This window comes from Marmota flaviventris, chromosome 3 (genome assembly GCF_047511675.1).
Source record: "Marmota flaviventris isolate mMarFla1 chromosome 3, mMarFla1.hap1, whole genome shotgun sequence".
NCBI lineage: Eukaryota > Metazoa > Chordata > Mammalia > Rodentia > Sciuridae > Marmota > Marmota flaviventris.
Window position 1 is genome coordinate 128,274,769 of NC_092500.1, and position 21,715 is coordinate 128,296,483.

A 21,715-nucleotide genomic window follows, 5' to 3' on the forward strand; every position below is an offset into this window, starting at 1 on the left:
CTCAGCCTATTGCTTCCTTTTTAATTTCTCTTAAAGACAGAAGATCTCACAAGGAATCAAATGACACAGAATAAGTGTTTGGCATCTAGATTTAGTGGCCTGCCCTAGCATACTCTCTCCCTTATGATTGGTCATAAGTTCTGTGACGGATTGGGAGGGCCTTGGAATCTAGTGGGGCCTCCTCCAAAAGGACACAACCTTAGTCAACCAATTAATCTCCCCCAAACATTTAATTGAGCAACAGTTATCTGTTGCCCAAGGTGAGGATTTATCTAACTTGAACTCTGTTATGTGAAGCTAAGGTCAATACTAAACTGATCTTTGAGCTTCTTAGGTCCCCCACTTGTTCAAAAGAGTATTTGTTCAGCACACATTTAGATTCTTGAGATTCAGCTGAATTCCAGTAGTAACCTTTAAGATAGGCATATTGCTAGAAGTAGAACCGGCTCTTTCATTACCGAGCCATTTAGCTTTTTCTTTCTTTTCTTCCTTAGTGTGGCACAGAGAATCTAACTCAAGGTCTCATGCATGACAATATAAGCACTTTATCACTGAGCTACATTCCCAGTGTTGGGTGCAGAGCAGGCTGAACTGTGTTGTCTGCAGGGCAGGCTGAACAGATGTTGGCTGCAAGATAGCCCACGCACTCAAACCCCCCTCTATCTGGTCCTTTATCACCTGTTTGCCTCAAGTCTGAACATTCAACCCTGGTTAAGACTGAACACTTAACCCCCCCTTGGGCCAACAAGGCAGCTTGCAGACCCAGAGGCCCCATTAGATTTGGGCTATAAAAACTCCCTCCTGCCAGGCCCCCCTCTCTCTTGCTCTCTCTTGCTCTCTCTCTCTTGCTCTTTATCTTTCTTACGCGCGCTCTCTGTCTCTCTCTTGCTCTTGCTCTCTCCCTGTTCATCTCTTCTCTTTTTTTTCTCTCTTTCTTTCCTTTTTTCCTTTCTCTTTGTTGCACTGCTGCAATAAAGATCTTTTGGTTGCTCCGAGTGTTGTGGTCACTTTCCTTTCACCCAGCCCACCTGGTTCCTCAAGATAATCTCAAATTGAGTTCAAACAAACAACAAAAATTCTCAGATCTGTCCCCCTTTCACCTCCCTTCTTTCTCACCAAGAAGAAAATAGATTTGTTACAGATTTCAAACATCTAAGACTCAAATCTTCAGTATTATCTTTCTCCATAGCAATTTTACACAAATTTGGGAAAATAAGTATAATCCTGGGCCTTCACAATGATTTCATTTGTTCCCATTCAATAACTGTTGGGAAAATAACTACTGAGGCAAATATTGTGTTCTGACTTGCTTTAGAGCCTGCTCTGTATAACTGAATGGAGTGGTTCAGACCTATCTTTTACTTTCTTACTACAAAAACATTAAAAATTAAATTTAAGACTAAAAAGAGGGAGAAAGAAAAGACAAAATGATTTAGAACCAAGAATAAAAGTGGAGAGGTTGTTATGCTTGAATTCAGGACCCCCAAAAGACCACCAGAGACCAAGATCCATGTAAGCAGCAAAGAGGTGTTTATTGTGAGCTAGCTGGTTTCTCAAGGTCTGGAGATATAGTTTAATGGAGGAGCACTTGCCTAGATTCAATCCCCAGTATTGGGAGGTGGGGGGGAGACATTTTGTGACAAAAAATAATAAATAAAAGTCAAAGATTTAAAAAGAAGAAGAAGAAGAAGAATCATCATCATCTAGAGGTAAAGAGGGCATCATGGTTTTCCTACTATAAGCTGCACTGTGATTCATGTTATATTATGCATTTATGTGTGGCTAAGTTTAATTTTAAAGTTGAAGCAGTTTTAAATATTGTTCTACTAGGGCTGGGGTAGTAGCTCAGTGGTAGAGTGCTTGCTTAGCATGTGTGAGGCACTGGTATCAATTCTCAGCACCACATATAAATACACAAAAAATAAAGGTCCAACAACAACTAAAAAAAATTTCTACTAAACACAACTTTGTTGTTCTGATAGGACTACATATTGCTGCTGAAAGCGCGGTCCTTGTCCTTGATGCCAATCCAATAATGAGGACAAGGCTATGAGAAAAAGGAAAAAGAAAGTGTATTGCTTTGCTAGCAAAGGAGAAACACAGGGGACTCCTGTCCCAAAGGCTGTGATTCTGCCCATCCACAAGAATGGGGGCTTTTACAGAGGTAATTCAGAGAAAATGAGATTAGGGAGGAGAGGGGGAGGGGAGGGAAAGAAGATCAGGGAGGAGAAGTTTAGGGAAAAGAAGATTGGGAAAAAGAAAAAAAAACATGTAAGTTTCAAAGCCACAAGAGATATAGTCAAAGCATCAAGTGAACCTCTGTTACAATATCACTCTAACTTTTAAAGTATACACAGGGTTTCAAAAACATCCAAAACAAAGAAAGTAAACTCTAGCCATTTTTTCATTGATTACATTCTAAAAATATAATATTTCTGTTATATTTGGTTCAATAATTATTACAATTAATTTCTTTTAAAATTTTTAATATGCCTACTAGAAAATATAGTATGCACAATGGCTTGCATTATATTTCTGTTGGACAGCACTGCCATATAGGGATATTCTTTTTTTTCTTTGGCTTCTAAGTTTAGTTGCTGTGGTAATTAATGGCGCTTCTGGCTGCCTGTTTCCTGGAAAGGATGAAATGGGGGAGGAGAAGTGTGATCTCAGGGACAGTTTTCTTTGATGTCATATTTCACTCATCTTCAATTCTTTCTCAGCTAAGGATCGAATTTATGAAGTATCCTTATTTAAGGAAAACAGAAAATATAATCTGATTGGCTTTAGGTCCAGTGGTATCATTTTGGATTGTAGCCCAGGACCAAAACTCTGAAGGAAGATGAACTTTCCCCATCTCACCATCTAGAAAAATTTTAACTATTTTACCAACTTGCTTCCTCCCACCTCTCACCCCAGTCTCCGGGTACTGAAGGTTGCTTGGCTACAAATTAATGGGCACAGGAATTTGACCATTGATGTTTCCCCTCCAGCAAAGCCTTGATATTATCTCTCACTTACACAACTGTTTAACCACAAACTAAATTGTTTGCTTTGTTTACTTGCATACTGGAGCCACTCTTCTCTCCTATTCATTATCCTTCATCTTCTTCAATTCTCATTTTTCTCATTTTTTCCTATTCATCTTGTTCGTTTTTTTTTGTGTATAATGCAGTAATCAGATATTTATCTCAAACTTTTCTTTCAAGAAATTCACAGCCCATAACTAATAAGATATTAATAATCCTTTCCAGGTGTGTGAGAATCATTAACCCTTGTCCCCCTTTTTTAGTTTAACATTTTTTTAATTTATATATTTTTAGATGTAGATGGACACAATACCTTTATATTTTTATTCATTTATTTTTATGTGGTGCTGATGGAACCCAGTGCCTCACATGTACAAGGCAAGTACTCTGCCACTGAGCTATGACCCCAGCCCCCCTTTTTTATTTTATTTATTTATTTTTTAAATAACACTTGTGTGTGTGTGTGTGTGTGTGTGTGTGTTTTGCTGGGGATTGAACCCAGGGCCTTGTACATGCAGGATGCAGGGAAGGCACTCTTTCAACTGAGCTATATCCCCAACCCCCGCTTTTTTTAAAATGGAAGAAAGGAAACACTAAATTCCTTGAGAGCAGAACTTTCTGATCCTATTCACTGAAGAATCACCACCTTCTTGGAAAGTACCTTAAACAGCAAATATCTGTTTAATCCAATGTGATATTTATTGCATTTCTAGATGCTATAAACCCTAGACTAGAGGCAAATCATTGCAGAATTAAGAAGGGGTGTTGTGGCAAATGGTATTAAGGAATTTGGATTGTATTATAAACAGTTAATCTCTCCTTCCTACAACCCAACAGAGTTAGTCTGACTCCTAGAAATTCAGGTTTCATCCATCCTAGGTGAAATTATGCTAATCAGAGGACACATAGAGCTAAAAACTGGTCAAAATTCTTCTCACAATTTTTTTTTTTTTGGCCAGATTGACCTTACTTTCTTTTCAAGATTTGTACATCCAACCTATAATTTAAAAAGCAGCTGATAAATTATAGGATTATGAATTCTTTCTGCTTACAGTCCTTCAAACCGTTTTAAATCTGATAGAAGCGTCCATTCAATTTTGCCTTATATAGATAAATTTATTTTCTCTTTGTAGATTGATTCAATTCCGAGCAGATTCAAGAGCTAAAAGTCATGTATTTGCCCTCCCTCCAGGCTTTTCTGGTAGCATTTTGTCTGTGAAACTAAGAGGCTGTAACTGCTATTAGAAAAAGGAAGAGATCAGGATGAGCTTTAAAAAGAGAAAGAAAAGAGGAGGTGGAGAGTGACAGGATGTGGTTTTAAAAGGGATGGGGTAATTGCCTGGAAGGGGGAGGGGGCTGAGGGTGTGGAGAGGAGCTCCGAAGTTCTGATAACACAGTTCGCTAAATTCCTGAGGTCGGATTATTTGGGGGCGGGGTAGTTTGTGGGTCGGGGATGGGGTTAGGGGCGGAGAAAGGTTTACGAGCTCCACCTTTTGCAGAGATTATAAATAGACTTGCTCCAAACCAGAGCTAGAGATGCTGTATTGGTGAGAGTGGGTACCGATCGCAGCTGAAGACCTGAAGAGAACTTGCTGCCGAGGACATTTTGAAGGTTTTGTTGGCTGGAAGAGGCGTCTCTGGAATTCCATCCCAGATCTTTCTTCAGGATTTGAAGAAAAATAATTAGGACCATGGGGACACAGAAGGTAAGGATGATACTGTTATTTTGGCTTGTTTGTGGTACTCGGAGGACGGCAAATCTAGATGCCGATTACCGTGTTTGTTTTATTTTAACTCACTGAGCCATCTTAAGGCCTTTTTTCATTTCTCCTTCAGCCTGTGAAGCAACAGTTTAACCAGTTCTCTCTGAATGTCATACATGATAAAGAGAATATCCTGCTTCCATTCACCTTTCTCTCATAGCAAAGTCACTGCAGAAGTTTTGTTTGCTTCTCAATTTTATTTTACATAAGTATGCCATGAGATGGTTGAGTAGTCAGAGGATTAGGGCTGCTGATTGTGTGGCTTAAAGTGTGGGTCTCAGATCCAGCAAGAAGACTCTGGTTGGTTTGGGGGTACAGGTCATGTGTCCAGCCCTCTGTAACCTTATGGAATTCCTTGGATAATAAGAGAGAATTCCAGTTGTCATCATTGTGATTGTGAGTGCAGGATATATTAATATATTATTCTGGGTGGTGTATGCAGAATTTGTAGGGGAGAAAAGCATTTGCACTAAGATAAAATTATTTGAAAATAAAGGAAATTAGGGAAAAGGGTTGAAAGGAGATGGGACCAAAAAAAAAAAGGCCCTCATGATGGTGAGAGGGGAACCATGGGGTTTTACTAAAAGGAAAAGGATTTAACAGAAAGAGCTTTGTAGCAGCAGAGTCCTGAGGGGTGCTTCTTCTGAGTGGGCCTGAGGCGGCTGCCACCAGTCATGGGGAAGGTCATCTCGCCTACAGAAGCTCCCAGCCTGTCACCTTGTCTGACCTAAGTGAAAAGGAGTTTAAAATAAGAAAAGATTGAAGACATTGTGAGGGAGCCTTGGAGAATGGCCTCACATGTAAGATTTGATCTACCCACTTGCTCTCTTGAATAATTTCCCAGCTAGGTGAGAGATGATTGGTTGATTCTCCCTCTAGGAGATGTTTCCTAATGTTGGAAGTAAGCAAGTATCCTCCCCTGCTATACTGTAGCAGTATAGTATTTAGTAACCAGGCCAACTTGGGGCCAGCATGTAGCACATGTCTATAGTAGGTTACAAGATCCAGAGGTAAGAGCAGCCCAGTGATGAACCCACCACCACTTCTGTGTATTTATTCTAGGGTACTGCTAAGAATACACTGGATCTGTTTGCAAAATAATCAGTTCTTAGGAATCCCAAGGATATCTTTTCCTCTGCCCTTCCAATCCTGGACTTCAGTTCTATGCTTGCCTTTTCGTGGTGCAGTTTTTAAAATGCTCCCAAACCAACTAACCCCAGGTCCTTTGAACCTGTTTTCCAATTTTTTCTAAATCTTGTATTTTTGTCCTCTTCCTATCACTCATAGGACAGGTTCTCCTGGTCCATTTCTATAATTAGTAAGAGACAATCATCAGTAAAAAAAAAAAAATTGTTTCCTCCCTGTCTTCTCTACTCCTCAGGTGACCCCATCTCTGATTTTTGCTGTCTCTGTTGCTACAATTGGCTCTTTCCAGTTTGGCTACAACACTGGAGTCATCAATGCTCCTGAGACTGTGAGTACCAGTCATTTAGATTCTGACTATGGAATAAGGGAAGTATTCTTTTATTTTAAGAAGGGTTTCAAAATTCAGAATTTAAGACAAATTTTTTGTCTTGCCTGGCTAAGACAGAAGAGGGGGAATGTATTGGAAATGTCTAGGTGAGTCACTTAAAGAAAGCCAAAAGCTCATTTGTTCCCCTATACCCTGGGCTGGTCCTTCCTCTTACCCTTTGGTGATAACACTTCCTGTATTATCCCTTAGGGGTTAGTAACAAAGAAGTGGTGGAGGAGGGTGCGGAGGTGGAGGTAGGGGGAGGGGGGGACTCTTAAGAGAGGGCTGGGGCAGACAATATCACTGCTGCCACCTACTGGGATTTTTCAGACATCCCGTGATTCCCTACCTATAAAGCCATAGCAATGCTGTCCTTTTAAGGAGGAAACAATCCCTAATATTTGTCTCTTGTTCTCATCCAACTGTAACAAGTCTGCTCTTCCTCCAACCATTTTATTTGCAGATCATAAAAGAATTTCTCAACTATACTTTGGAAGAGAGGTTAGAAGACCCTCCCAGTAAAACATTGCTTACAACCCTCTGGTCCTTGTCTGTGGCCATCTTCTCTGTTGGTGGCATGATGGGCTCCTTTTCTGTTGGACTCTTTGTCAACCGCTTTGGCAGGTATTGACCAGAAATTGGAAGTGGGCTATACAGGTTGCTTTGAGGATAAGCATAGAAAATTAGATTAGGGAGGTGATGATCCATCTTAATGAGACTCATCAAATTCCAATCCATAAGTATGTGGTCCACCTGGCTCTGAATATGACTGCTCTTGCTTGAATTTCTCCTGCCTTGAACTCCCACTCAGCCTTCAAGAGATGGGCCATGTGAGTGATGGGCCTTTGCAGTCTGGCTTATGTTAATTTGGAATTATTCCTAGTAACTTCAACTCTAAAGTTTCCCAGAGTGTTTTTATTTAAAAAGTTAGAAGTTGTTTGCTTTTCTAAATAGTTGGGGTTTCATGCAAATCTTTTCATTATTTTATATATTTGAAATATTTCAAAAAATATATTTGAAATCCTTGCTTTCTGGCAAATGTGGATAATGACCAAGTAATTGAATTTCTCCCTAAAAGAGAAAAATGAATATTCTCACTTAACCCTAGCTTAATAAAACGTTTTAGAGGGTAGGATATTGTCAGTAATGACTGAAGGAACAATTTAGTTTGTCAATTAGATGTTCTAGAGATACAAATGGAATTTAAGTTTGCAAATAAAACAACCTATTTAATGTGATGATGTTTAATTCTTATGTTATTTATTCATGTATTTGTTTTTTGTGGTACTAGAGATCAAACCAGGCCTTGTGCATGCTAGGCAAGTGCTCTACCAGTGAGCTACACCCCAGCCCTTTTTTGGGGGGTGGATGGGTGTGGGAATTGAGCTCAGGGGCATTCCACCACTGAGATACATCCCCACCCCTATTTTGTATTTTATTTAGAGACAGCATCTCACTGAGTTGATTAGCAGCTTCACCATTGCTGAGGCTGGCTTTGGACTCAATCCTCCTGTCTCAGCCTCCCAAGCCCCTGGGGTTACAGGCGTATGTAACCACGCCCGGCTCCCAACCTCTTTTAAGTTTGATTTTGAGACAACTCATTAAGTCCTCATGTTGGCCTTGAACCCAAGATCCTTCTGCCTTGGCCTCCCAAGTGGCTGGGATTACAGGAATGTGCCACGTGCCCAGTGGTCTTTTTTCATTTGGAGAGGATAGCTACATGTTATTAATGTCATTAGTTTTTTTTGTTTTTTTATGTGCTAGGGATCATACCCAGGGTCACATACGTGCTAGGCACCCACTCTACCATTGACCTATACTCCCAGTTTCTAAAGTCATTAAAATGTTAACTTATGCCCGTTATTGATTAGCAAAAACAAAAACAAAAATACTAATAGATGGGGGCCAGGGAGACTGTACACTTAGAATTTTCTGGCAGAGCTTTTGAAAGTCCCAGTGCCAGGTCATACAAAGTCAATTACGAGCATGTCTGGGAATGAGATATATGTATTAGTATTTTTGAACACTCTCCAGATGTTTGGTGTGTTGGCACATACCTGTAAACCCAGAAACTCAGGGTTGAGGCAGGAAGATCACAGTTCAAGGCTAGCTTCTACAATTTAATGAGGTCCTGTCTCAAAACAAACAACAAAGGCCAGTGAAGTTGCTCAGTGGTAGAGCACCCTGGTTCAATCCCTGTGCTACCTAAGTCCTCATTTTTGTTTTACTGTTTTGGTAGAGGGTGTTGACTCCACTATCTGAGCTACATTCCCAGTCCTTTTTATTTTTGAGACAGGGTCGTGCTGAGTTGCAGAGGTTGGCCTCAAATTGATCATTGCGCCAACTCTCAATATTCATTGTTAATATCATTACCACAGTATAGCCTAGAGACTATTTTGAGTATAATTTTCTGTGATATAGAAAAACTTTTGCCTGAATTAATTTGCTATCATTATAGTATCAGTGATATCTATACATTGCATAAAAGGCATTAAAAAGCACTTAATGGCGACTGGGAATGTAGCTTGGTGGTAGGGTGCTTGCCTAATGTGCATGAGGCCCTAGGTTCAATCCCCAGCACAGGAAAAGAAATCATTTAATGGGGTTGGGGGTATAGCTCAGTGGTAGAGCATTTACCTAACATGCCCAAGGACCTGAGTTTGATCGCCAGCAATCAAATAAAATAAAGGTATAAAATGATTAGCACTGATCCAAAAATGTCTTGTGTGTTGGTAGACCAGCTATGTCAGAATTGCTGGCCAAGGGCAATTGTTCTCAAAGTTCATCTTGTATCACATCACCTGGAGGGCTTTTCAGAACACTGCTGGGACATGTCCCCAGAGTCAGATCTAATGATTAAATCTAGATGAAGTGGAAGAGTTAATTTCTAGGAGATTTCTAACTGATGTTGTTAACTGGTTAGATCACTTTTTGAGAACTACTTGGTAGGATGCTTACTGAAATCCTAGGTTACAGCTGGGACTTGCACAAAGTCTTAAATGTTCTTTGAGTTTTATGTATGAAGAAGTTTAAAAACCATTGTTCCAACTAGAAATGTTCCAAGAATAGAAAATGGAAAAGAAAATTTAAGCCACAGGAGAAAATAAGAGCCTGCAGAAGGGCAAAACATTTGAGGAAAGAAGAGTAGAGATTAGGATCTTCTCACTTTACTAATACTTTTGTCTCTGGTTCACCTGATAGGCGCAATTCAATGCTTATAGTCAACCTGTTGGCTGTTGCTGGTGGCTGCCTCATGGGGTTCTGCAAGATTGCTGAGTCCATTGAGATGTTAATCCTGGGCCGCTTGATTATTGGACTTTTCTGTGGACTCTGTACAGGTTTTGTGCCCATGTACATTGGCGAAGTATCTCCTACTGCTCTGCGGGGTGCCTTTGGCACTCTCAACCAGCTGGGGATCGTCATTGGGATTCTGGTGGCTCAGGTACCCTATAATTTCTTACTTAATGAGTGTTAGTTTCATGTTCATTGAATGAAGTAACATAGATTAAGAACTCAAAAGGATGACTGGCACACATTCAATTGTATATGGTGTATGTGTGTGTACACATAGTTTCAGTTAATGTTACTATAGCTCGTAGATTGTAGCTCTTGAAGCAAGCAGGACAAAAAAGGGTAAGAAACACAATTTATCTTTTTTCTGTGGTAAAAGAATGATGATTTTTAAACTTTTAAAAATGAACTTGTGGCCTAGGAAGTATGGGGTTTATAACATTATCTTTGGTTTCTAGATATTTGGTCTGAAATTTATCCTGGGATCTGAAGATCTGTGGCCTGTGCTGTTGGGCTTAACAATTATTCCAGCTGTCCTACAAAGTATAGCCCTTCCATTTTGCCCTGAAAGTCCTAGATTCTTGCTCATTAACAGAAAAGAAGAGGAGAATGCTAAGAGGAGTAAGTATCTTTCAGACTTCATGATAAGAATGATACTCCCTTCAACTAGGTCCTGCCTTGTACAGTTCCCACTACCTCCTAATAGCCCATTCAGCTGTAAATACACCAATTGATCAATCCTTTGAGGTTAGAGCCCTTATGAGCTAATCACTTGAACATGGCTCCCTGGGGACTCATGAGCCTCTGGGGGACACACCAAATCCAAACTACAACAGTCCCTTCATTTGAAATGGCTTCTCCTAGCTGTGTGAAAGGAATTGGGGGCAGCACAATGTCTTTATCCTTTCCATTTCTTTTTACCAGTCCTCCAACGGTTATGGGGCACACCAGATGTGAACCAGGATATCCTGGAAATGAAAGAAGAGAGTGTTAGAATGTCACAGGAAAAGCAAGTCTCTGTGCTGCAGCTCTTTAAATCACCCAACTACCAACAACCCCTCCTCATTTCCATTGTGCTCCAGCTCTCCCAGCAGCTCTCTGGGATCAATGCTGTGAGTATCTACTTTTGGGTCAAAGGAATCCTACAGTATTTCACTTAAAACCTGATCAGCCAGGCATGGTGGTATGATCCTGTGTTCCCAGCTACTCTGGAGAGTGAGGCAGGAGCATCGCTTGAATGCAGGAGTTCAAGAATGCCTGGTGAACAGGATTGAAAGACTCCCACCTCAAAAACATTAAGACGCTGAGGTTGTGGCTCAGTGGTAAAGCGCTTGCCTAGCACAAGTGAGGCACTGGGTATGATCCTAGCACCACATTAAAAAAATAAATAAAATAAAGATATTATGTCCATCTACAACAAAAAAAATATTAAAAAAAAAACAATAAGGAATGAGTGGTTTTAGCTGTAGCTCTTAAGGCACTCAGAAAATACTGATTTTTGACTGAGTTTTATTTTTGTTTTTTAAAATTATATCTATATTTCACAAGGAGGAAAATAGAATGAAAATTTTATTGTCCTTAGTCTTAGAAATGAATTAAGTAGCTGGAATGGAGCAGAATTAAGAGAATGGAATAAGATAGAGAAGACAATTCATTTGCAGAAGAATACTGTGCACAAAGACTCTAGAAAAGACATCTTACCTCCTGGGACTTGAGTTTAGTTTTTGAGAGTTTTATTTAACTATTACACATAATCATATCAAAGGTGTGTGTTTTGTTTGTTTCTAGGTGTTCTATTACTCAACAGGAATCTTTAAGGAAGCAGGTGTTGATGAGCCAATATATGCTACCATTGGAGCCGGTGTTGTTAATACTATTTTCACTGTAGTTTCTGTAAGTTGAACACTTGGATGATTTTGAAGGGGGGGAGAAAAGAGGAAATCTGTTCAAAGGTGAATTGCGTGTCCTTCAACCACCATACCATCAGTTAGCTGTCTTTTGTTGCATTCCTCTTTGGGGAAAAAGAATATTGTAGTCGTCTTCACTCTTCAAGCAAAGATGGAATGACAGGAAAGGGGGAGGTATAGAAGGATTATATATGCAACTGGAGAAAGATAGTTGTGGCTATAGCAAATATCCTGCTGTTGGTAAGGCAGAATTCTAGTAGCTCTTAACTGGGTTTTCATGAAATGGAAACCAGAAGTTTCATGTTATGTTCTTCTTTCAGCTGTTTCTGGTGGAAAGGGCAGGAAGAAGGACTTTACATATGATAGGCCTTGGAGGAATGGCTATATGTTCCATCATCATGACTATTTCTTTGTTATTGAAGGTGAGTGTTCTTTGAGTGAAGGAAAGGGGGATGGTATGGAGGTTACATTTGACTCCCCTTCAAGGGATGGGTTGTCGAGGTTGAAGTTCATTGATAAAGTTAAATTTAAGAGGTGCAAGATAACCCAGAATTTTTAAGATCATCAGAGCTTTTAACTTAATATTATCCTTAACCTGTGTATGATATGGCTTATAAGTGAGATCACAGAATTGAGATTTCAGAAACCTAAGGTTCTGGATTCCAAATCCAGTAATTGCACTGTGCCACAGGATAGAAGGAACTTGCCATTTAATCAGCTCTCATCTAAGTGAAACTAGACCCCTGGATCACACTTCTTTAATATTAAATTTCTTCCATTTCTTCCTCTTACAGGATAACTATAATGCAATGAGCTTTGTCTGTATCACAGCTATCTTGATCTATGTGGCCTTCTTTGAGATTGGACCAGGGCCTATTCCATGGTTTATTGTGGCTGAACTCTTTGGACAGGGACCACGCCCAGCAGCCATGGCAGTGGCTGGTTGTTCTAACTGGACCTCCAACTTTTTGGTTGGACTGCTCTTTCCCTCAGCTGCAGTAAGTAAATTCAAACAAAACAGCTTGTCTTAACCAACCCACTTAGGTCAATATGTTTAAGTTACATCTTAATAATTATTACTGACCCGTGAAGGATTAGATCTCAAGTGCTTTAAATCAGTTTTTTTCTCATTTCCATGAAATATAGAAAAATAAATAACAGAAAAGATTAAAGCAGGAGGGCAAAACTGGGAACTTTGTTTTTGCAGTACTAGGGATTGATCCCAGGGACACTCTACCACTAAACTACATCCTCGGCCCCTTGTGTTTATTTTGAGATAGGGTCTCACTAAACTGCTGAGGCTGGCCTCTAATTTCAGGCTTAATATGGAAAATTTTAAAGACCACTATCCTGAGATGATGTTTGTTTGCCTAAAATCAGAATGATACTGAGCCTCAAAGGATTCCAAATCCATTCTTAATTCATAATTTGAATTAGCATTAATGACTTCATGATTTTAAAATGCTTAGTAGGAGGCCAAGCTCAGCAGTACACACACCTATAATCCCAGAATCTCTGGAGGCTGAGACAGGATAGAAAGACCTGCCTGGGCAATTAATTTAGTAAGACCTTGTCTCAAAAAATAAAAAGAGCTAGTGGTGTAGCTCAGGGGTAAAGAACCCCGGGTTCAATCCCCAGTACTATATATATTAATAAACGAATAAATCAAATGGTTTGGAGGTATTGGAAAGCAGCTAACTTTAGTGAATAGAAAATGAACAATAAAAAATTGCAGAGAAACATAGGAAGTTAGCAATGGCATCGTGAAGGAATCTCTGAAGAAACCTTGCATTAAATTAACCATTAAATATAGAGGGGCTTGAGGCCTATTAGAGACATAGATGTGAAGGAAATCATCAGTGACCAGATTTTTACGTGAACCTTCCTTTTTTTTTTTTTTTTTCCTTTTTCTAGGCCTATTTGGGAGCCTACGTTTTTCTTGTCTTCGCCACTTTCCTCATTATCTTCCTGGTCTTCACGTTCTTCAAAGTCCCTGAGACCCGAGGCAGGACTTTTGAGGATATCACACGGGCCTTTGAAGGGCATGGTAATGAGTCCAATAATAGAGCTGGGAAAGGCTCTGTGGGGGAGATGAACAGCAGCCAGCCTGCTAAGGAGAACACCACCAATGTCTAGTCAGACCTCCTTCCACCTCTCTCCCAACATGGAAAGCAACCTCTCCCTGAACAGAGAGAGAGACTTCATCAGGATGAACCCAGGACTGCTTCCGAATGCTGCTACTTGATTCCCTTCTCATCCCACACACTTCTGAACACTCAGATGAACCCAGTGTTGGGGTTAGTCAGATCTTCAATGCTTTTTAAATATTTCATTTCTTGGACATTCTCTCCTGTTTAGGAGAGATCAAGTGAACCGACCTTCTTCATTTCAGGAGAGATTGGCTGCTTGGCGTATGACAACGTTGCCAGCTCTTCTTCCCTTAGGTTCTAATTGCCTCACTAGGGCACATAGGGGAGTAAAGAGTTAGGGTGCAGTTCCCCCAACCTCAGACTTGTCAGGAAGCAGATATACATAGTGTGGAGGGTTATGGGGAATTAAATAAGAGCAACTTCCTCACTTTCACACAGCTCTGCACAGCAAAGTAACTTGAGTTTTATTTATTTTATCTTCTGGTTTTATTGCATAAATATTTATTTTTTTAAGTGTAAAGTAATTTTACCAAATAATGAAAATATAAGGAAATAAAGGTTAGAGAGAGGTGTTTAAAGAGGTTCTAGGGCAAAGATGATTTGATACTGGAGAGGTACAACAAGAAGGAAGAATTGAGGAAGAAATATCTGTTGGTGGAGGGTATGTGATATGGTGCCTGAAGTCTGCATGTTGCCTAATGACAATGTGTTTCAGACAGAAATTTCGTTTGATTTCTCAGTCATGTGCCTGTATAAAAAAGCTACTGGTTTCCTTTGGGATTTTTCTTTAAGATTATAGTTTATAGTATTACTTGAAATCTAATGTTTATTAAGATGGGTGTTATAGTTAATGGTGGTTGATGGGTTTTAATTTTGGATGGAGCCCAGAGAAGGGAAGGATGTTTATTTGCAGAAAGCCTTCCTAGTCCAAACAACTCCTTCCCCTGATAGTGGACTCATATGCTTTAAGTAATTCCATCACCTATCTGGTGGCAGAGCCCTCCAAATGAGAAACCTAAAAAAAAAAAAAAAATTGGTTACTGCTTAGGTGTTCAGTATTTCTTCACTTTGTTCTTTAAGATTTTATGTTTTAACTTGTTTTAAAGGGATTCAAAGGAAAATGTTTATAGCTAAATTGGAATTTGTAACCTCAGCTCTGGGAGAGGGTTTTTTATTTTTAATTTTTTTTAAACAATTATCTAGTTTTAGTAGTTTTGCTCTAAGGTCATGGCATGCCTGTCTGTGTCTGTTACGTGTCAAAATTATCCTTATTACCATGTTGCCCTGATACTATATCAGGTACCCTTAGGGGACTTGAATCTTTCTGATAGACACATTTGAAATAGTATGAGTAAATGTACAGTGTAGCCCACACTTGAGAGAATATGAATGTATGTGCACTGTCACTTTGCTCTGGTTGAAAGTAGTTTATTGTTCCTTTGTTCCTTTGTTCTTTTGGATCTACTGTATTAAAACTCATCCCTATGTACATAGGTAACACTGCCTCTGCTGGGTGGAACTTTAGATTTCTGGTTCATCTGGCTACCTTTCCCTATTGGAGTGGGGGAGAGCTTCTACATCTTGAGGTTGAGGGTGGAGGAGGGTTCAGCCTTACTACAGATGGGAGGAACATACGTCCTGTTCTCAGGTGCTCCTTAGTATTCCTGCAGTTGCCTATTTAGGAATGGAAATCTGTCCATTTTCTGTGATGTAACCATAGAACCCCACTCATGACATGCTTGACTTCAGCAGAGGTCGGGCAAACTTTTTCTTTCAAGAGCCCTTTAGTAAATATTGTCAGTTTTGCAGGCTGCATGGCCTCTGGGTCAGCTAACCAGGTCAGCTACTGTAGGGCAGTGTAAGATCAGGGCATGTGGCTCTTGGGGATGTTGGATATGGGAAGAAGAAGGCATTCTCTTAAGAGAAACAAAGGAAGACTGGAGTGTTTCAGAGGGTTAGAGATGGTGAGATTTACTCCTGCCCCATAGAGGTCCTGGACACCTCCACAATCATCTCCAAATTCCCCAGTACATTTGTAAGTGGAGATTGGCCCTGATGACACTCAGCCTCTTCCCTTTTTCATAGGTTGCCTGATCTCCCTTCCCTCTTTGGTGCTTACTCATGTCAGACCCTTTAGCCAAACCCTTGCATATAACAGTATTTTACTCTTCAGTTCTCATCATTCCCTCTGGTCATTGAGCCTTTGGAAGAAAACTCACATAGCTATGGAGCAATGCTTTGTTGGAAAAGGGGACTTACCTGACTTTACCTCTTCTGGCTTCTCAGTGAGTTGGCAGTTAAGCAGCGTAGAACTTCTCCCACTTTTCAATGACCAGGTTGTGAATATTTCCATATGGATTTTCTATTAATGTTATTGTGGTTCTTTGTTTTGAAATAAAAATTCTGAATGTACATATGACATCACAAGCTCATTTTTTTGTTGTTGTTGTTCTAACTATAACAATAAAGTTAGCTTTAAATCCTGGCTTTGCTTACTGGATACCTGTTGTGACTTGAGCTAGTTTCTTTGAATATCATATATAAAAATAGCCATACTTGTTTATTATGCAGGTTAAATTAAAAAGCTTCCCTGCATTACTTTTTATACTTAATAAATTAAGTTGCTTTCTTCAGTGAAAATTATCTGTTGGCTTCTGCTTTTCTCATGCTTCTACTTTCTTCCTCCAGTCTTTGCACTCAAAAATTCATCCTACACTTCTCTCAGGTGATCCGTAAGTCACTATCCTATTTAAAATCCAGTCACTTCCAATAAATTACAATAAAAATTAAAGCCCCATAGTGGATCACACAAGCCCTCCAGGTCAAAGTTCCTGTTACCTTTTCAATTTTGATTTACCACATCAGTGAGTGAAACAAATTTATAGACTGGACTAGATAACAGCACACCTGTAATCCCAGCAACTCCAGAGGCTGAGGCAGGAGGATCTCAATTTCAATGCCAGCTCAGGCAATTTATCAAAATCCTGTCTCAAAATAACAGAATTAGAGGCTGGGGTAAGGCCCTGGGTTCGATCCTCAGCACCACATAAAAATAAAAAGGGACCCGAGTAGATCTTTCCATCTTCTAAGGTCTTCTTTGATTTCTTTCTTTAGGGTTCTATAGTTTTGTTTTGTTTTTTTTTAAGAATTTTTTAATATTTATTTTTCAGTTTTCGGTGGACACAACATCTTTATTTTTACGTGGTGCTGAGGATCGAACCCAGCACCCCATGCATGCCAGGCAAGCGCGTTACCGCTTGAGCCACATCCCCAGCCCTATAGTTTTCATTGTATAGATTTTTCACCTCTTTCGTTGATTCCCAAGTCTTTTTTTTTTTTTTTTTTTTTTTTGAGGCTATTGTAAATGGGATATAGTTTTCCTCATTTCCCTCAGAGGATTTGTTACTGATATACAGAAATGCCTTTGATTTATGGGTGTTGATTTTATATCCTGCTCCTTTGCTGAACTCACTACTTCTAGAAGTTTTCTGGTGGAGCTCTTTGAGTCTTCTAGGTATAGAATCATATCATCAGAAAATAGTGCTAATTTATTTTCCCATAAGTATCCCTTTAATTTCTTTCATCTGTCTAATTGCTCTGGCCAGTGTTTCAAAAACTATGTTAAATACAAGTGGTGAAAGAGGGCATCCCTGCCTTGTTCCAGTTTTTAGAGGAATTGATTTTAATTTTTCTCCATTTAGAGTGATGTTGGCCTGGGGCTTAGCGTAGATAGCCTTTACGATGTTGAGATATGTTCCTGTTATCCCTAGTTTTTCTAGTGTTTTTTGTTTATTTTTTATTTTTTTATTATTTCTTACATACATGACAATAGTGTAGTGCATTACATTCATAATTTTTTTACATTACAATTCAAAAATATAGAACACTTCACGAATTTGTGTGTCATCCTTGCGCAGGGGCCATGCTAATTTTCTCTGTATCATTCCAATTTTTGCCGAAGTGAGCACTGTTGTGTTTTTTGTTTGTTTGTTTAAAGAGAGAGAGAGAGAATCATTTTAATATTTATTTTTCAGTTTTTGGCGAACACAACATCTTTGTTTGTATGTGGTGCTGAGGATCAAACCCGGGTCGCAAGCAGGCCAGGCGAGCGCGCTACCACTTGAGCCATATCCCCAGCCCCAAGTGTTTTGAACATTAAGGGGTGCTGTATTTTGTCAAATGCTTTTTTTGCATCTATTGAGATGATCATATGATTCTAAAGAAGACCTTAGAAGATGGAAAGGTCTTCCTTGCTCTTGGATAGGCAGAATTAATATTATCAAAATGACCATACTACCAAAAGCACTATACAGATTTAATGCAATTCCGATCAAAATCCCAATGACATTCCTATAGAAATAGAAAAAGCAATCATGAAATTCATCTGGAAAAATAAGAGACCCAGAATAGCTAAAGCAATTCCAAGCAGGAAGAGTGAAGCAGGTGGCATCACTATACCAGACCTTACTTAAACTATACTATAGAGCAATAGTAAGAAAAACAGCTTGGTATTGGCACCAAAACAGACTGGTAGACCAATGGTACAGAATAGAGGACACAGACATTAACCTACAAAATTACAATTATATTAGACAAAGGTGCCAAAAACATGCACTGGAGAAAAGATAGCATCTTCAACAAATGGTGTTGGGAAATCTGGAAATCCATATGCAACAAAATGAAATTAAACCCCTATCTCTCACCATGCACAAAACTAAACTCAACTCAAAGTGGATCAAGGACCTAGGAATTAAATCAGAGACTCTGCTTCTAATAGAAGAAAAAGTAGGCTCTAATCTCCATTATGTGGGTTAGGACCCAATTTTTTTTTTTTTAAAAAAGGCGAGAAGGAAATGAGAGAAGTCAATATTGGAAGATAGCCATCTTTTTTTTTTTTTAAGAGAGAGAGAGACAGAGAATTTTAATATTTATTTTTTAGTTATCGGCGGACACAACATCTTTGTCTGTATGTGGAGCTGAGGATCGGACCCGGGCCGCACGCATGCCAGGAAAACACGCTACCGCTTGAGCCACATCCCCAGCCCAGGACCCAACTTTCTTAAGACTCCTTGGAGCAAGAATTAAAATGAAGAATCAGTAAATGGAACGGATTCTTCTCAGCAAAAGAAACAATCTGTGAGGTGAATAGAGAGCCTACATCTTGGAAGCAAATTTTTACCCTTCACACATCAGATACAGCACTAATCTCTAGGGTATATAAAGAACTCAAAAAGCCAAACACCAAAGAAAAAAAACAAATAACCCAATTGATAAGTGGGCGAAGGACCTGCACAAACACTTCTCAGAAGAGGATATACAATCAATCAACAAATATATGAAAAAAATATTCATCATCTCTAGCAATTAGAGAAATGCAAATCAAAACTACTCTAAGATATCATCTCACTCCAGGCCTATTATGAAGACAACAATAAGTGTTGGCGAGGATGTGGGGGAAAAGGCACACTCATACATTGCTGGTGGGACTGCAGATTGGTGCAGCCAATCTGGAAAGCAGTATGGAGATTCCTTGGAAAACTGAGAATGGAACCACCGTTTGACCCAGCTATCCCTCTCCCCAGTTTCTACCCAAAGGACTTAAAAACAGCATACTACAGGGACACAGCCACATCAATGTTTATAGCAGGACAATTCACAATAGCTAAACTGTGGAACCAACCTAGATGCCCTTCAGTAGATGAATGAAATGGATAAAGAAAATGTGGTATATACACACAATGGAATATTACTCAGCATTAAAAGAGAATAAAATCATGGCATTTGCAGGTAAATGGATGGAGTTGGAGAAGATAATGTTAAGTTAGCCAATCCCAAAAAAACAAATGCTGAAAGTTTTCTCTAAGGTGACTGACTCATAATGGAGTAGGGATGGGGAGCATGGGAGGAATAGAGGAACTCTAGATAGGGCAGAAGCATGGGAGGGAAAGGAAGGGGGCAGACGATTAGCAATGATGATGGAATGTGATGGACATATTATCCAAAGTACATGTATGGAGGGGGCTGGGGATGTGGCTCAAGCTGTAGCGCTCACCTGGCATGCGTGCGGCCCGGGTTCGATCCTCAGCACAACATACAAACAAAGATGTTGTATCTGCCAAAATATAAAAAATAAATAAATAAATAAATAAATATTTAAAGAATTCTCTCTAAAAAAAAAACAAAGCACATGTATGAAGATCTGAATTGGAGTGAACATACTTTATATACAGAAATATGAAAAATTGTGCTCTATATGTGTAATAAGAATTGTGATGCATTCTTCTGTCACGTATTTAAAAATAAAATCAGTTAAATTTTTAAAAATTTTTAAAAAATTAAAAGAAAAAAGGGGAACTAGGGATATAGCTCAGCCATAGAGCAATCCTAGGCTCAGTCTTCAGTACAGCAAATAAATAAGCTTGATCATTGATCCCAAATTTTCCTATGCAGGCTTCACCAAGTGTGGTATATACAAGATAGAGTCTAGGGCAGATAGTCTAAAGAAATCCTTGGACTGGAGTACTCAGCAATAGAGCACCTGCTTAGCATGTTTGAGACACTGGGTTCAATCCCCAGCATTAAAAAAAAAAAAAAAAAAAAAAGATCCCTGCATCAAAAGTAAATAAAAGATAAACTTGTGGTTTAGAAGAAGATAACTATCCTTCTGTTTTGTTTTTATCTTGGCAACTGGGCAGAGGAGGAAAAAAGTCACCAAGGTTTCTTGTGTGTGTGTGGGGGGGTGCATGAGTGGTCCTGAGGATTGAACCCTGGGATGTTCTACCACTGAGCTATACATTCAGTCCTTTTTATATTTTATTTTGAGACAGTCTTACTAAGTCGCTGAGTCGGTCCTTCAATTTGCAGTCCTGTCTCAGAATCTGAGTCACGAGGATTATAAGAGTGCACCACTGTGCCCAACTCAACTCAAGGTTTAATGTACTTAAAATAGGATAACTATTAAATGAATAAGCTTTAGACAAGATAAATTCCAAACAAGTAAAGGGGGGAAATAAACCATGAAAAAACCCGATCAACTTTAAAAGAACAGAAAAGTTGTTGGGAAGAGAATAAAAATAAGCATGAAAAACAGTGGATAGTAAGATGATAAAAACAAGCCCAAATAAAAAGTCAACAACAAAAAACATTTTTTTAAATTTTTTTTTTTTTTTTTTTTTGTACAGGGGATTGAACCCAGGGATGTTTAATCACTGAGCCACATCCCCAGCACTTTTTATATTTTATTTTGAGACAATATCTGGCGAAGTTGCTTAAGGCCTCAATATATTGCTGAGGCTGGTCTGGATCCTCCTGCTTCAGCCTTCTGAGTCACTGGGATTATAGGCATGAGCTACTGTGCCCAACAGGCAACAACAAACATAAACTGAATAAACTCCACAATTAATAGAAAAAGGGTATCAGATTTGATTTTTTAAATGAGTCTTTAGGGGTTGTGGTTCAGTGGTAGAGCGCTTGCCTAGCATGTGTGAGGCACTGAATTCAATTCTCAGCACCATATATAAATAAAAAAATAAAATAAAGATCCATTGACAACTGAAACATATTAAAAAAAAATAAATGCGTCTTTAGTTGTTTACATCTAAAACATAAGGACCAAGATAGAAAATATAAGGCTAGAAAAAGGCAAGTCCCAACCAAAGGAAAGCTTGTCATCTATATTCATATCAAATAGCAATTATTGAAGCAAACAGTATAGCAATGAAGAACCAACACTGGAGCTCCCATTTTTCAATGACTTACCATGTGATAAAACAGTATATGCTTTTAACATAAATATTTCAATTAAAAAATAGGGGCTGGGGATGTGGCTCAAGCGGTAGCACGTTGGCCTGGCATGCGTGCGGCCCGGGTTCGATCCTCAGCACCACATACAAATAAAGATGTTGTATCTGCCGAAAACTAAAAAATAAATATTAAAAATTCTCTCTGTCTCTATCTTTCTATCTCTCTCTTTAAATAAATAAATAAATAAACGTAATGACTAGGGTAACTTCATAATGATAAAATGTTTAATTCACCAAGAAATATAACAATTCTAAATTTA

At 39.0% G+C, this 21,715-nt stretch overlaps 1 protein-coding gene and 1 pseudogene across 1 annotated transcript; one reads left to right on the forward strand and one right to left on the reverse strand.

Moving 5' to 3' along the window:
• Positions 1-4,551: 4,551 nt before the first annotated feature.
• Slc2a3 (solute carrier family 2 member 3) lies at positions 4,552-16,138 on the forward strand. Its single transcript, XM_027950548.2, has 10 exons — positions 4,552-4,735; positions 6,174-6,266; positions 6,769-6,929; positions 9,507-9,747; positions 10,055-10,217; positions 10,521-10,708; positions 11,385-11,489; positions 11,824-11,925; positions 12,298-12,501; positions 13,418-16,138. The coding sequence occupies exons 1-10, from the start codon at positions 4,721-4,723 to the stop codon at positions 13,637-13,639; spliced, it is 1,494 nt and encodes a 497-aa protein (XP_027806349.2). The 5' UTR covers positions 4,552-4,720; the 3' UTR covers positions 13,640-16,138.
• A 1,387-nt stretch (positions 16,139-17,525) lies between these two features.
• LOC114104440 (U6 spliceosomal RNA) lies at positions 17,526-17,621 on the reverse strand (annotated as a pseudogene).
• Positions 17,622-21,715: the final 4,094 nt, after the last annotated feature.